At 40.3% G+C, this 16,864-nt stretch overlaps 1 protein-coding gene across 1 annotated transcript; it reads left to right on the top strand.

Annotated features, from left to right (window-relative positions):
* The first annotated feature begins 11,708 nt into the window (after positions 1-11,708).
* On the top strand, positions 11,709-15,042 carry DDX53 (DEAD-box helicase 53). The gene has a single exon (XM_010822140.4). It carries the CDS (start codon positions 11,877-11,879, stop codon positions 14,574-14,576), a length of 2,700 nt encoding a protein of 899 aa, XP_010820442.1. The 5' UTR covers positions 11,709-11,876; the 3' UTR covers positions 14,577-15,042.
* The last annotated feature ends 1,822 nt before the right edge of the window (positions 15,043-16,864 follow it).

Here is a 16,864-nt window from a genome sequence, read left to right as displayed (position 1 = left end):
GTTCCTGGTACACAACACAGTAATTCAGTATTTCCATATATTCCAAAATGATCACCATGATAAGTCTAACTACTGTCACCACACAAATATATTACAGAATTACTGACTGTATTACCCATACTGTACATTCCATACCCATAACTGATTTATTTTTCAACTAGAAGTTTGTATGGCTTAAACACCCTCACCTATTTTTCTCCTCTTCCATCCCCTCTGCTCTGGTAACCACCTGCTTGTTCTTTGTGTCTATGACTCTGTTTCTTAGTTATGTCTGTTCATTTGTTTTGTTTAAGATTCCATATATAACAGAAATCATATGGTATTTGTCTTTCTCTGTATGATTTATTTCACTTAGCATATAGCCTCTAGGTCCACGCATGTTGTTGCAAATGACAATACTGCATTCTTTTTTATGGCTAAGTGATATTCCATTGTGTGTATGTGTGAGTATATATGCACACATGCATTTTCCTTTGCCATTCATCTATTGATGGGCACTGAGGTTGTTTCCACATCTTGGCTATTGTAAATAATGATGCTGTTAACATAGGGGTGCATAAATCTTTTCAAATTAGTGTCTTCATTTTCTTTGGATAAATACTCAGGAGTGGAATTGCTGGATCAAATGTGAGTTCTGTTTTCAATTTTCTGAGGCATATCCGTACTGGAGATTTATAGTCTCAACAATAGTGTATAAGGATTCTCCTTTTTCCACAGGATCACCAACACTTGTTATTTGTTATCTTTGGACTTCCCTGGTGGCTCAGATGGTAAAGTGTCTGCCTACAATGTGGGAGACCTGGGTTTGATCCCTGGGTTGGGAAGATCCTCCGGAGAAGGAAATGAGAACCCACTTGAGTACTCATGCCTGGAAAATCCCATGGACAGAGGAGCGTGGTAGCTTACAGTCCATGGGGTCGCAAAGAGTCTGACACGACTGAGCGACTTCACTTTCACTTTATTGATAATAACCACTTTGACAGGTGTGAGGTGATATCTCATTGTGGCTTTGCTTTGCATTTCCCTAGTGATTAATGATGTTGAACATTTTTCATATGCCTGTTGGCCACCTGTGTATCTTCTCTGGAAAAATTTCTATTCAGATCCTCTGCCCATTTTTTCATCAGGTTGTTTTCTAACACTGAGTTGTATGAGTTATCAGATAAATTGTTTGCAAATATCTTGGTCTTTTTTGTTGATAGTTTCCTTCACTGTGCAAGAGGTTCTGTAGTTTGATGTAGTTACTTTATTTTTTTGGACTCCAAAATCACTGCAGACAGTGACTGCAGCCATGAAATTAAAAGACATTTGCCCCTTGGAAGAAATGCTATGACAAACCTAGGCACCACATTAAAAAGCAGAGACATCACTTTGCTAATAAAGGTCCATATAGTCAAAGCCATTGTTTTTCCCATAGCCATGTATGAATGTGAGGGACCATAAAGAAGGCTGAGTGCTAAAGAATTGATTCTTTCAAACTGTGGTGCTGGAGAAGACTCTTGAGAGTTCCTTGAACAGCAAGGAGATCAAACCAGTCAATCATAAAGGAAATCAACCCAGAATATTCATTGGAAGGACTGATGCTGGAGCTCCAATACTTTGGCTACCTGATGTAAAGAGCCGACTCATTGGAAAAGACCCTGATGCTGGGAAGATTGAATGCAAGAGGAGAAGAGGGTGACAGGATGAGATGGTTGGGTGGCATAACCAATTCAATGGACATGAGTTTGAGCAAGCTCCAGGAGCTAGTGAAGGACAGGGAAGCCTGGTATGCTGCAGCCCATGGGGTCACAAAGAGCAACTGAACAACAACAACAGTCCCATTTGTTTATTTTTCATTTTGCTTCCCTTACCTGAGAAGACACAGTCAAAAAGCTACTACTAAGAGCAATGTTAAGAGGATAGTGTCTATATTTTCTTTTAGAAGTTTTATGGCTTCAGGTCTTACATTTTAAGTTGTTCATCCATTCTGAATTTATTTTTGTGCATGGTGTGAGAAAGTAATTCAGTTTTATTATTTTGTATGCAGCTCTCCAGTTTTCCCAACATCGTTTAGTGAAGAGGCTATCTTTCCCTCACTGTATATTCTAGCCTCCTCTGTCATAGATCTTCTCAAACCTTAATGTACATAGGAATTATCTGGTGGACCTTATTCAAATGCAGATTCTGATTGAGGAAGACGAGGATGGAATCAGATTCGGCCTCTTTAACAAGTTCTCAGGTGACATTGTTGGTTTGTCTACCAGACTGAGTAGCAAGGCATTCTATCAGAGTACACCATGCTGACCTGCTTTAATTGAAGAAATTCCGTCCTTCCAGATAGATCAAAGCCTGAGTGACAAGATCAGTGGCCACAATTGGAAGGACTGATTTAATAACTGCAGCGGTAAGAATAGCTAACATTTATTGGCATGCTATTATGTGCACATAATGTGAATTGTCTCATTTTACCCTCACAACCCCCCTAAGAAATAAATATCATTTTTAACTCCATTTTACGAGATAAAACTGAAGCACAGAGAAGTTAAGTAATTTACCCAATGTCATACAAATAGTAAGTAGAAGAGGTGAAACTCAGATTTCAAGTCTCTGCTCATGATCAGTACACTCTTTTGGGTCTTACTGCATATGTCTGGCTACATAATAGTGATGATTGTTGATGATATCTGTGGGTGGGTATCAGCCCCTGTCTTTCCCTCATACTCCTACCTGGACTCACCAAAAGGTGGCTCCTCCTTAGGTCCTGATCATGGCATGAACTTTACCACCAACCTTGGCTCACCTCCTTCCACTGGGGCTGGAATTAGCCTTGCTGTCATTGAGATAGTATCATGTACCACATGGGCTTGGCCTCACATAAGCCCCACCCCATGCTGCAACGGTCTACACAATCAACTTTCATCCTATTTCCTTCTGTCCAATATTTCCATTTTACATCAGCAACAAAATCCCACCCTGAAACATAGCCTCCTTGGGTGGGATCCTGACACTTCACCAATTACTTGTTACTGCTGCTGCTGCTTCTGCTAAGTCACCTTAGTCATGTCCGACTCTGTGCGACCCCAGAGACAGCAGCCCACCAGGCTCCACCATCCCCGGGATACTGAGAACTAGATAATCTCAAAGGCTCTCTGCCTGGCAACTTGCCTGAAACACAGTAGCCTCTTAGACTGCTGTACTGCCAGCTGCAAAATTACAGCTATGGTATTAGAAGACCTTTGTCTACCATGGAACTGGACGGGGTCTGATAAGCATGCTTTTTGGACACTGCATATTAGAAAGGCTGATTCTCTTTTGGAGTCATCCTCAATGACCAAGCGAGTTTCCCTCACCTCCACCCCACTTCCTCTCAGCTTCTTCCCCTTCCCACTGGTCCATCCGTGAGGATCCCAGTCTGCTGGAGCTAATACATAAAAATCTCAAAAGTTGCCAGATTTTGACTCACAGCTGCCATCCAAAAAAATCTGTGTCATTCCAAGTAGAGACTATTCAGATCAGACAGTCTAGAAAATACCACTTGATGTTCTCCCTGAATGATCTTTAAATAGCCCCACACGTCAATTAGTTTTCTGCCATACTTCACTGGGGTTGTAATCCTTTTCAGCAAATTGAGACAGAGACTCCATAATGAGAACAAAACTACATCAAACACCATTTCAGCAAAAATTGAAAAATCAAAAGTGATAATATTTCTGAAGCAATGGCTTTGTTGAAAAGAGTAAATGCCATCAAATGCATCTATTTTCCTGTCAAGTACTATAATGAGACTGACAGAAAAACAAGATGCCAAATTAATCCACCCTTGAATGCTATTGCCTTTTCTTCCATCAATTTTCTATGCCTATCATTTAGGAATATCAATAAACTCCCCAAAAGAAGTTTTAGCAGTTGTTAACATTGTCATTTGTGTTTCTCTTCCCCTACAGTGATTCGTACTAAAGACTTAAGTCACCTGCTATCTCCTTCAATGGTAATGCACACTGCAAAGAATTGAGCATAAGCCCTTGCCCCAAATCCTTAGTCTGAATGGTTTTATCAACTACAAGCAGTCCTGAAGCCCAGAAGGAAGGCAACAAAAACTACTGTCACACTGGATTGCCTTTTTTATCCCAGATTATCACAACTGAATATGTTTATTGGAAATGGTTTCCATGTCTTGCCTTCCCCAGATTTCCCCAGCCTATTGTTAATCGCCCTTGTGTGTAGTCAGGAAATGTTTGTGTTTGCTTCGTGGAGCTCAGGAGTTAGCCGGGTCAACTTGGGAAAATAACAAATGCTTTGTGCCTCGGTTTTCTCACGTGTAAAGTGTATTGCCTTCAGAGGGGAAAATTAGATGATAAAATTAAATAACATAAGAAGGGAAACAAGGTGCTTAGAAACCTCAAAGTCATGTAGTTCCACATATTATTTAATACTTTATTGAGATACAAGTCCATACCATGCTATTTGTGGCCCAGTGGTTAAGACTCTGCCTTCTAATGCTGGCGGTGTGGTCTCAATCCCTGGTCAGGGAACTAAGGTCCCACATGCCATGGGGTGTGGCAAAAAAAAAAAAAAATTAATGGTTTTTAGTATATTTAGAGAGTTTCAAAACCATCACAACTGAATTTTAGAATATTTTGTCACTCAAAAAGAACCTCTGTAGCAGTCACTCCCCATTATCCCTCCCATCTCGCAAGTTCACCTCACCTTCTGCTGCCATCCTCAGCCCTAGAAAACCACTCATCGACTTTCTCTACATGTATTTACCTATTCTAGACATTTCATATAAATGGAATAATAAAGTAAGTGGCCTTTTGAGACTGGCTTCTTTTCCCATAATGCTTTCAAAGACCATCTACATTATACCATTTATCAGTATCTCACTCATTTTTTATTGCTGAATAGTATTCCATTATATGGATATAACATTTTGTTTATCCACCCACCAGCTGATGAACATTAGGGTTATTTTCACTTTCTGATTACTATGAATAATACTGTTCACATCTATGTACAAGTTTGTGTGAACACGTTTCCATTTCTTTTGGATAGATACTCAAGAGAGAAAATGCTGGGTCATATGGTAATTTATTTTTAAGGTGGTTTTAGGTTAAGCATTTTGAAAAACTGCAAAAATGTTTTCCAAAATGATTGTACTATTTTACATTCCTATTAACAATGCCTGAGAATTCAAATTTCTCCTTTTACATCCTCACCAATACTTGCTATTATGTATCTATTTTATTTTAGCCATCCTAGTTGGTGTGAAGTGCTATCTTATTGTGGATTTGATTTCTATTATCCTTATGACTAAAAATTTTGAGCATGTCTTCAGGTGTGTATATCCTGTGGTTAGCTGAAAACTTTTTCAGAACTCCATTTTAGTTTATCTGTAGTGCTTTTTAAAATTTTACTAAAAAAATAAAAAATAAAAAAAATAAAATTTTACTAAGATTGTTTGCAGCATCATGTAAGTTTCACATGTACAACATTATATTTGGACTTCTGTATACACTTACTTGTGGTTCTTTTGAGTATATATATTTGTATGGCTGTTTAGTGGTTGTTCCAGATATTGCTTTATCTATAACTTATCATAGTATACTGGTATCACTGATGAAATTTAGAAACCTTACCTTTCTGTATGTCTCTTTACTCTCCCCTATAACTGCTTTAACTATTGGTATTTTCTCTAAACACATTTAAAATCATATTGGACGTTGTTATAATTTTGGTTCAATTGTCAAAAAAACAATTTAGAAAACTCCAGAAGAAAAGGATGCTCTTGTATTTACCTATATTTTTGCTTATTGTTTTCTTTCCTTCTTCCTGATATTCCAAAGTTCCTTCTGTTATCATTCCCTTTCCATTTAGAAAAAGTGCTTTAGCCATTATTTTAGGTTAAAACTCCTAGCAAAAACTTTTCTTAGTTTCCCTTCACTTGAGAATACCTAGATTTCATTTTCATTTCTGAAGGTATTTTTCTCTGGATATGGAATTCTGGGTTGATCATTCTTTCCTTTCAGCATTTGAAAAATATTATGCATCTTCCTTCTGGCCTCCATTTGAACTGGAATTCCCCCTAGAAAATGTGTCCTTTCTATCTGCTGTTTAAGAATTTTCTATTGTCCTTAGATTACAGAAGTTTGATCTTGATATGTCACGGCATGGATTTCCTTGGGATTATTATGTTTTGGGTTTACTTATTTTCTTGAATCTGTAGGTTTATACCTTTTGTGCAATGGGAGATTTCCAGTCCTTATTCTATTAAATAATTGCTCATACCTATATTTGTTGTCCTCTTCTGGAACTCCAATGATACGAATATTCAAATTTTTTATACTGTGCACAGGTTTCTGAAGCTCTATTAATTTTGTCTCCGTCTATTTTCTCCAGCTTATTAAGACTGGGTAGTGTTTAATGTTATATCTTCATGTTCCCTGCTTTATTACTATCTCTTTTCTATTCATTTTTAAAATTTATTCATTTTACACATGCAGGAATTTTGAGTATTGTATTTTTCAGTTCTAAAATATCTATTTGATTCCTCTTTGTATCTTCTTATTCTTGCTAGTACTTTTCTTCTCATTTGCTTCAAGTATGCTTATAACTGCTCACTAAAGCTCTTTCCCCCCCCCTAAGAATGGTTGCATTCAAATTCTTTTCAGATAATTTCAATGTCTGTTTCTTTTCAGTGTTGGCATCTATTTTTTCCCCCTAATTCAAGCTGAGACTGTTTCAGTTCTCAAGAGGATGAGTGATTTTTCAACTCTTAGACATTTTGTATATCATGAGACTTCGGATATTATTTAAATCTTTGTTTTAGCAGACCGCCAATGACACTATGCTGGTGTGGCAAGTTGAGCTATGCTTCATTACTTCCAGGCAGATGTGAAGTCCTGTCTCCCTATTTGGACATCTCATGCACTGTGGAGAAAGTGAGGTATGCCTCATTACTGATAGGTGAGGGTAGAAGTCCAGGGTCCCCATGTGTGTCATGGGTTTCCAGTGACATGATGAGGGGGGTGGGGATGCAGAAGGAATCTCATTCCCTCTGGCCAGTGTTTAAAACATAGGCTAAGAGACTTGGCCTCCTTGGACCCACCCCAGTAGTGGAGGAAGTGTATCTCATTACCAATGGATGAGGATGGAAATTTAGGCTTTACTCTTGGCCTTTGTTGATGGAGCCAGAAGTACACTGTGGTTACTATCAAAACGATTTTTCCCCCAGCTGCTCCTTTCCTGGTCATTTGGCTAAAAAACAAACAAACAAAACATTCCCACTCCCAAACAAAACAAAATGAAACAAACAAAAAAGTTTTTCTTGGAACTTTTTTTTTTTTTTATTGTGCTTTTTCTGGGTTGCAGACTCCTCCAGCATAGAATCCAAGATATAAAGGAGAAAAAAACAAACTCCAAGAACTCACCATTTTGTCATTCCTCAAATCATTCCTTAGTTGGTCTGCTTTCTCTCCAGAATTCAGAGACTTATTGTTTGTCTTACATGTAAAATAAATAAAAGAGGAGGAATAGGGAGGTGTGTCTACACCACCTTGTCCAGAATCAGAAGTCTTCCCTTATTCTTTTTATAATGTGGCCACTAGAAAATATAAAATTGTATCTGTGACTCCCATCATCCTTCCAGTGGAGAGAGCCACTGTAGACCTTAGCTTTCTCACTTGCAAATGAGAGGGTTATAAGAGATGCTCTCCACAGTCAGTCCTTTCCACCTCTAAAACACCATGATTCTAAGGGTTCTTGTGGTTCTGTATATAAAGCAAATAATGTAGATAATGCTGTTGTTCTTTCCATTTACCTCCACCATAGATATCAGAATTGAAACAGTCCTGGAAAGCCCTTCAAATGCCTCAAAATAGAGCCAAGGGATTAACTGAAGGTTATTATTATTTTAAAAATGAATGCCAATATGTTAAATTTCCATAGGAAATAGTTGGTAAGCAAGAATTCCTCCAAAGGCGCTTATTGCAGGTGCTAATCAGCTTACAATATTTTTTCTTTACTGTTTGTGCTGAAAGAAGAATTAATTACCTCTATAGCCTCACTTCATATACCTAAATAATGCATTCCCTCACTCTGTGGAGAATAAACTAAATTTGATACAGAAAGGCTTAATGGGCAGCTAAAAATAGCACTGTAATCTCCTTGAAAGAACTCCCAGCACTCTCTCTCTTTTAGAAAGACTTTCCTTTTCTAAAACAGCTAATGAATGGTTCTTTTCCTTGTGATTCTCTCCCTCATCCTATCCTCTCACACATTTTGAAAGACTATTAAAATGCATTTTCTTACAATATTCATGATAAGCCATCTTCTCGAAATCCACTGGATCATTCAGAGAACAATCCCAGTAACTTGTCCAGGAAATCCTAGTTTCCTAGACTCCTTATTTAAACATTGTGACACTGCTTTTCAGACTTTCAGTACGAGATATACAGTTCTCTCCCCAACCCTGCAAAGCTCCCCAGGCATCCAGTCATGTCTCATCCCAATTTCTTTCTGTGAAATATGTGTTTCTCCATCACTCCACAAAAAGGGACTTCTTGAAAGTCATTGCTAATTTCCTTCTCCCAAATTCAGTAGTCTATTTACCTCCTGTCCTCTATGAAGCATTTTACACTATTTCCCAGGCCTCGTCAACATGTTCTCCTGCCTTCTGTCCTATTATCATGCTTTCTTTGGATTCTCTTGAAGTTCTCTTGCTTCTTCACTGGGCTTTCTGTCCTCCTAGTCTCATTATCTAACTATATGAATTCTGATGCCTAAAGGTATTTGTAAACCTGTCTTTCATTACTCTCTATTTCTTGGAAAGAATAGCTAAGTTATTTGCCATACCTTGCATGGACTTGACTATATTCTATAGCATCTACCAGTTTCAGTGTTTCCACATGAAAGAGGAGGAAAATACCTACTATGAACTTGCTATGATGTAATACATTTTAAGCGTTTCATATACAGTGGGACTAAAAGATATTAGCTTCTTGGATCTCTTTTCCTTCTAGCTATTATTTTCTATGAATTACTACTGCCACAGTCTGTTCACATCTCAGTCCAGTGTACTTAAAGTACCACAAACACAGTCCTATCCTTTACTTCACTGCATCTTGCTTTCACCATATGGACCTAATTAATACTGACAGTGTCATATGACTCCTTCACTTTAGGTGCACTCCTTTTTAAACCATATTAAATTGAAACTCATTTGAATGTCTTTATGGCCCCGAGAGTTCCCTTCTCCTGATCCAAACTATCTTTCTCCAAATCCCCTTTTTCTTAACCTGAGTCTTCTGTCCTAGTCCTTCAGGCCACCTTCATTATTTTCCCAAAGCCACACTGGTTTCGTCCCCTGAAACTCAAAACATCTTTTGATCTTTAGTTCCACCCTCAGAGTGGCAGATCAGGCCTACATCCTTTACAGGACTTTGTCTCAACTTTCAGTCTCCCAGACCTTCTTGCTTGCCATCATGAGCAATAACTGAATTATCTATATTTGCTACTGTGCTAGATGACTGCTTCTATTAATAGTTTGCAGGGTTTCACATACCAATAACAATTGAAAACCAAATTTAACTTCTGGTACTAGTTTAATACTTTCTGCCCAAGTAAAGACCCTTAAAAATCATTTGTGACTCTCATTTCCTTTCTAAAAGGATATTTTACAAAAGAAAATCAGAGGGTACAATGCTAGAATAAAAAAGTTTAAATTGAATAAATTTAATTTATGAAAAAATGTAAGGCCCTTATTTTTATTTCTTTTTCATTTGGATATGAACCAGAGAAAACTTTCAGGGAAATTCTTGAACAGGCATTTGAGAATCTTTCTATAAATCTAAAATTATTCCCATAAAAAGTTTAATGAAAATACTGAGAAGAGGTTCCACTGGCAAATTCTTTTGATAAATTTGGGTTAAACAAGGCCCAATTGTTGTACACTTGAAACTAACACAACATTGTAAATCAACTACACTTCAATAAAAATTCAAAAAAAAAAAAAAAACAATGCCCAACTGAGTTTCTCAACTCCTGTAATCATCAGAGCTTCTGAGATACCTAATACATACTGTGACTCTAAGAAGATACAAGGTGCTATATTTCCCAAACATATTTGGCCAGTAACCTTTCTTTTTTCTTTAAAAAGCATCTTTGCAGGAGAAATACTGAAACAGAGAAGCCTTTTCCCAATGTATCACAGACTTGTACCTGATATGCAACCATGTTCAAATCTTAATCAGCAACTTTGGCTTGAAGAGAGATCATACCATGAACATTTAATTGGCAGAACATGAAACTACAGGGTAATATGACAGATGAGAGAATTACCATTAAAACTGCATTTACTATTCTGCTTCAATTGCCCAAAGTTAACAGGACAAATATTAAAGGATAAATATTTAGTGTATTTTAGTCAAACAAGGGGGAAAAAAATCAACCATGTAAGTACGGGATGAGGAAGAAGAGACTTAAGTGTCCATAATGTGCCTATGAGCAGTTATGTGTCTTGAGTTTGTAGGTCATGGTCAGTGAAGAGGATCTAACGGGAAAGGTTAGGTCATTTCTTTGTTTAGTTTATGGCTACATCTTAAAAGGTCCACAATGAATCCTTTCCAAAGGAGAAGGAACAAGATGGGAGGCATTTTGGAAACTACATCATATCTAGAAATGTTGAAAACACTAGAAATTTTACCCTGTTGAATAGGAAAATTAAGGGGATTTGAGAGTGGCCATTAAGTATAAAAGGATACAATGAAAATTCGGGTGACTTTTACACTGCACCTAATAAACTGCTTTTACATAGCCTTAATGGCACCCCACTCCAGTACTCTTGCCTGGAAAATCCATGGATGGAGGAGCCTGGTAGGCTGCAGTCCATGGGGTCGCTAGGAGTCAGACACAACTGAGCGACTTCACCTTCACTTTTCTCTTTCATGCACTGGAGAAGGAAATGGCAACCCACTCCAGTATTCTTGCCTGGAGAACCCCAGGGACAGCGGAGCCTGGTGGGCTGCCGTCTATGGGGTCGCACAGAGTTGGATACGACTGCAGCGACTTAGCAGCAGCAGCAGCTAGTGCTAATATCCCCGAATCTATGAGACTACACAGAAAGGGGAAAATTAAGAGGCAATGACAAGAGTGGGAAAGTATTTAAAACACCTTCGAATTTAACAGAGACCCTAACAGAGATTTCTCTTCTAAGCAGCATCCCTGATATAATAATCAGAAACTGCCTGAACAAATGTTGGAGTTTAGCTGAAGAATCAGAGGCAAAAATGCCATCCCTCACAATGTACCTAAGAGATTTCTGAAGGTATAAATTAAGAAGACAGGGAATTGATGAATTTATTTAGATCCAGTACTGTTGTTGCTCAAAAAGAAATTTACTGAAATAAACACACAAATCTATAAACAAGTAAGTTGATTTTCAAAATTCACTTTTTTCCTCCTAGGTAAATAACTGGATCACAAGAAAAGACTTGGGTAAGTTCAAGGCGTGCTTCAAGTCTGCTCCCACACTAAGCCAAAACCAGCATGAGCCTAGAGACTGAGGCACCTGTGACACTGAAGCTGGGCAAACACTCTCAGGGCCCTTTAAGCATAGGTAGGGTCAGCCCCTGAGAGTGACTGTTGCTTTAAATTTTACCTCACAGGCACCTGCTTACCTCACAGTAGGCCCAGCCCTGTGATTGGTCAGCCTATCCAAAGCCCCGCCCCAACTGACACTATATCAAAGACAAACTTCCTAGGCAACAGCAGTATAGCTGCAGACCAGCTGGCTGTCAGTTGGTCTCCAGCCGGAGGAGATGAGAAAGGAGCCAGATGATACCTCTTTTTCCAGCCCAAGTTAGACGAGAGGCTAGCACTTACTTTACCATTGCCCACAAATGGCGTGGGCGCCAGAGCAGAAGACAATAGAACCTACTTTGAGAGATGTGCGAGATCGCCAGGTCAGTCGGGATGGCCGGGGTGGCAGAGGCTGTGGCTGGAGCCACACCTCTGGCCGCGCAGAGTCTAGGGCGTCCAATTACCGAGAACCACCACTCTGCTTTCTTATCAAGAGCAGCATGATTGGTGCGGTGATTGGTCGTGGGGGATCAAAAATAAAGGATATCCAGGATTCTACCAGTACAAAAATACAGATCGTAAAAGGTGGTCCTGAAGCTGAGGTAAAAATTTTTGGCAGGAAAGACATGAAGGCCAAGGCCAAAGCGGCTATAGAAACTCTTGTTAAGAAACAAGAAAGAACCTACAGTTCAGAATGCAGTGTTGATAGTGATGCCTCTCAAGCTTTGGCCGAGAGAAGCTGGAGCAGAAATAACACCACCAGAGCCACTCAGCCCAAAGATGACACCACCAAAGCAACCCAGCCCAGAGACTATGCGGCCATCGTGGCCAAGCCCAGAGGCTATGCGGCCATCGTGGCCCAGCCCGGAGATGACAATGCTGTCAGAAGGGCCCAGCCAGGAGACGACATGGCCAGAGAGGCCCAGGCTGAAGACGACAATACCACCAGAGGGGACCAGCCCAGAGAGACTGCCTCCAGAGCTTCCCAGCCCAGAGACGAGGATGCGGACAGAGACCATGCAGCCAGAGAGGCCCAGGCCAAAGACAATGACATCACCAAAGAGGCCCAGCCCAGAGACTATGCGGCCATAGTGGCTCAGCCCAGAAACTATGCGGCCGTAGTGGCCCAGCCCAGAGACTATGCGGCCATACTGGCCCAGCCCAAAGACAACGCTACCAGAAGGGCCCAGCATGGAGACCATGAGGCCAGAGACCCCCAAGTCAAAGACGATGATGCTGCCAGAGCAGCCCAGTCCAGAGATGATAATGCCACCAAAGGGGTCCAGCCCAGAGACTCCATAGCCAGAGAAACTCAGTCCAAAGATGACACCACCACAGTGGCTCAGCCCAGAGATGATGATGCCATCAGAGGGGCCCAGCCCAGAGACCCCACAGCCAGAGAAACTCAGGCCAAAGATGACACCACCACAGTGGCCCAGCCCAGAGATGATGATGCCACCAGAGGGACGGAGCCCAGAGACCATGGGGCCAGAGAGGCTCAGGCCAAAGACACCAGAATGGCCCAGCCTAGAGACTATGCAGCCATAGTGGCCCAGCCCAGAGACTATGCGGCCATAGTGGCCCAGCCCAGAGCCGCCCAGCCAAAAGATGTCACTGCTAGAGCAGCTCAGCCACGGATAGACTGGGATCAAGTAAAAGCTGGAGTGGTAGAGTGGAAGAAAAGAAAATGGGCAGATTTACCACCAATTAAGAAAAACTTATACATAGAATCCAAAGCAACACACTCATTGTCTGAAGCCCAAGTGGAAATTTGGAGAAAGGAAAATTTCAACATAAGGTGTGATGACTTGACAGAGGGTGAGAAACGTCCCATACCCAAGCCCACCTGTACATTCGAAGATGCTTTCCAACAATATCCTGAGATTATGCAAAGCATTAGGAGAGCTGGTTTTCAAAAGCCAACGCCAATTCAGTCTCAGTCATGGCCAATAATTCTACAAGGAATAGATCTTATAGGGATTGCGCAAACTGGAACAGGCAAAACACTATCCTATTTAATGCCTGGGTTTATACATATTCATTCTCAACCAGTATCCAGAAAGCAAAGGAATGGACCTGGCATGCTAGTCCTTACACCCACTAGAGAATTAGCTCTGCAAGTAGAAGCTGAATGTTCTAAGTACTTATATAAAGGTCTTAAAAGTGTTTGTATATATGGTGGTGGAAACAGAAAAGGACAAATACAAGATGTTACCAAAGGTGTAGACATCATTATTGCAACTCCCGGAAGACTGAATGATCTACAAATGAATAATTTTGTCAACCTAAGAAGCATAACCTACTTGGTCTTGGATGAGGCAGATAAAATGCTGGATCTGGGGTTTGAACACCAAATAATGAAGATCTTATTAGATGTGCGCCCAGATAGACAGACTGTTATGACAACCGCATCTTGGCCAGACTCTACCCGTAGATTGGCCCAGTCTTATTTGAAACAGCCTATGATTGTTTATGTTGGTACTCTGGATCTAGTTACTGTAAACACTGTGAAGCAAAACATAATTGTTACCACTGAAGAGGAAAAACGATCTCTGGTCAAAGAATTCCTACAGAGTCTGTCACCCAAAGACAAAGTCATCGTGTTTGTCAGCAGAAAACTTGTGGCTGATGACTTGTCAAGTGATTTAAGTATTCAAGGCATACCTGTCCAGTCCCTGCATGGTGACAGGGAACAGAGTGATCGAGACCAAGCATTAGAGGACTTCAGAACTGGGAGAGTGAAAATACTGATTGCTACCGATTTAGCAGCCAGAGGTCTTGATGTCAGTGATGTCACACACGTATATAATTACAATTTTCCACGCAATATTGAAGAATATGTACACCGAGTTGGTCGTACTGGAAGAGCAGGGAAAATAGGTGAATCAATCACCCTTGTGACCCAAGATGATTGGAAAATTGCCGATGAGTTGATTAAAATTCTCCAAAGAGCCAACCAGATTGTGCCACCCAGCCTCCGATCAATGGCTGATCGGTTTAAGAAGCGTAAGCAAAATTAGGAGATAGGAAAAAGATCAAAGAAATCTCAGGAAAAATGCACTGAGTTTTATTAACATCCACACCTTGAAAAATTTCACCTACTAGAATATCTAAGAATTGGATTTATTAACATCTGCACCTTGAAAAATTGTACCTACAAGAATAGCCAAGACTGAGTTTAATTGATGTTTCCACCTTGACAAGTTGAACCTAAGAGAAGATCCAAGATTGAATTTTACTGATGTCTTCCACCTTGAAAAGTTGCATCTACGAGAAGATCTAAGATCAAGTTTTATCATGTCTACAACTTGAAAACTTGTAGCTACCAGAAGATCCAAGATATGTTCAAGTTACGCAGTACTCAAGTTACCTAAGAAAGTATTGGGAACATACTGTCAGTTATAGGACATTTAGCTAATTCTTAAACCATACCACTAAGCTTTCAACGTATGTTCCTTAATAAAATCAAAAGTGCTTTGAAAATGAGAGTGTTATGTGTTTGTTAAAGTCTGCTTTCTTTTATAGCCTGCCATGTCCAGCTGTGTCTTCTCAAAAAGACTTGGTAGACAATAACAATGGTGCTTTTCTTGCTTTAAAATAGTTGTACTGAATTGGAAACTAGTTTTCATCAAGCTTAACCCAGTCAAAATATTTTATTTACCCCCAGTGGTTGGTGACAGAATTCCTAAAACTATCTCCACTATCATTCCCTACTTTTAAAAATTCATTAGGTACCAGAAACCAATAAGACAATTTTTCCATGGATGGGCAATGTGGGGGTGGGGGTGGTTTGGGGATGATTCAAGCACATTACATTTATTGTGCTCTTTATCTCTATTATTGCGTCAGCCCCATCTCATATCATAAGGCATTAGATCCTGGAGGTTGAGGGCCCCTGATTTACAGGACAGCGCCAACAAAACAGAGGATTACTTGGTCCAAAACATCAATAGCACTGAGATGGACAATCCCTGAGACAGCATAAGCAAAAAACCAACCTCATAGTAACCAAGAAAGAACTTCAGGGGAAGAAAGAGAGGGTTTTAAAATTATATCATGCAGGTTGTACAGAATATGACCTTACAACTTTCCTATCCTTGGTATAGTCTGTATCAGTGGTTCTCCACCAAGGCCAACTTTGCCGGATGTGGCGGTCACAATTCAAGGGGAGGGCTGCTGTCATCTCTTGGGTAGAGGCCATTCCTGCTGCTAAACATTTCAGTGTGCAGTATAATCCCTCTAAAGAGAGAATTATGTGGTGAAAATGTCAGTAATGTCATAGTTAAAACTTGCAATAGCCTAAGCAAAGCATCTTCTGTGCTAAAGTCAATTGCAGAAAAACCAAGAAGGGACTTCAGCCAGGGAAACAAAAAAAGGATATATACTTTGTGTAAACTGTTCAATGGCTTCTCAGGTGACACAGCTTGGGAAAGAATCCACCTGCCAATGCAGGAGACACAGGAAGACATGATCCGTGGGTAGGGAATATTCCCTGGAAGAGGAAATGGCAACCCACTCCAGGATGCTTGCCTGGGAAATTCTATGGACAGAGGAGCCTGGCATGCTATATAGTCCACAGAGTTTCAAGAAGTCTGACATGACTGAGCAACTGAGCACACAAGCAAATACACTGTTGAATAAAAGACTCTCCATCAGCTTTCATTATCTTTCAGTTCAGTTCAGTTCAGTTCAGTCACTCAGTCGTGTCCGACTCGTTGCAACCCCATGAACTGCAGCACGCCAGGCCTCCCTGTCCATCACCAACTTCCAGAGTTCACTCAAACTGATGTCCATTGAGTTGGTGATGCCATCAAGCCATCTCATCCTCTGTTGTCCCCTTTTCCTGCCCTAAATCCCTCGCAGCATCAGAGTCTTTTCCAATGAGTCAACTCTTCGCATGAGGTGGCCAAAGTATTGGAGTTTCAGCTCCAGCATCAGTCCTTCCAATGAACACCCAGGACTGATCTCCTTCAGGATGGACTGGTTGGATCTCCTTGCAGTCCAAAGGACTCTCAAGAGTCTTCTCCAACACCACAGTTCAAAAGCATCAATTCTTTGGCACTCAGCTTTCTTCACAGTCCAACTCTCACATCCATACATGACCATTGGAAAAACCATAGGCTTGACTAGATGGACCTTTGTTGGCAAAGTAACATCTCTGCTTATGAATATGCCATCTAGATTGGTCATAACTTTCCTTCCAAGGAGTAAATGTCTTTTAATTTCATGGCTGCAATCACCATTGGCAGTGATTTTGGAGTCCCCCAAAATAAAGTCTGACACTGTTTCCACTGTTTCCCCATCTATT

The sequence above is a fragment of the Bos taurus genome, chromosome X (assembly GCF_002263795.3).
Source record: "Bos taurus isolate L1 Dominette 01449 registration number 42190680 breed Hereford chromosome X, ARS-UCD2.0, whole genome shotgun sequence".
Classification (NCBI taxonomy): Eukaryota; Metazoa; Chordata; class Mammalia; order Artiodactyla; family Bovidae; genus Bos; species Bos taurus.
Note: the sequence above shows the minus strand (reverse complement) of the source record. Positions and strands in the feature narration are given on the sequence as shown.

Coding starts and splice junctions, on each gene's coding strand:
- DDX53 (XM_010822140.4), top strand. CDS start 11,877: ATGGCGTGGGCGCCAGAGCAGAAGACAATAGAACCTACTTTGAGAGAT.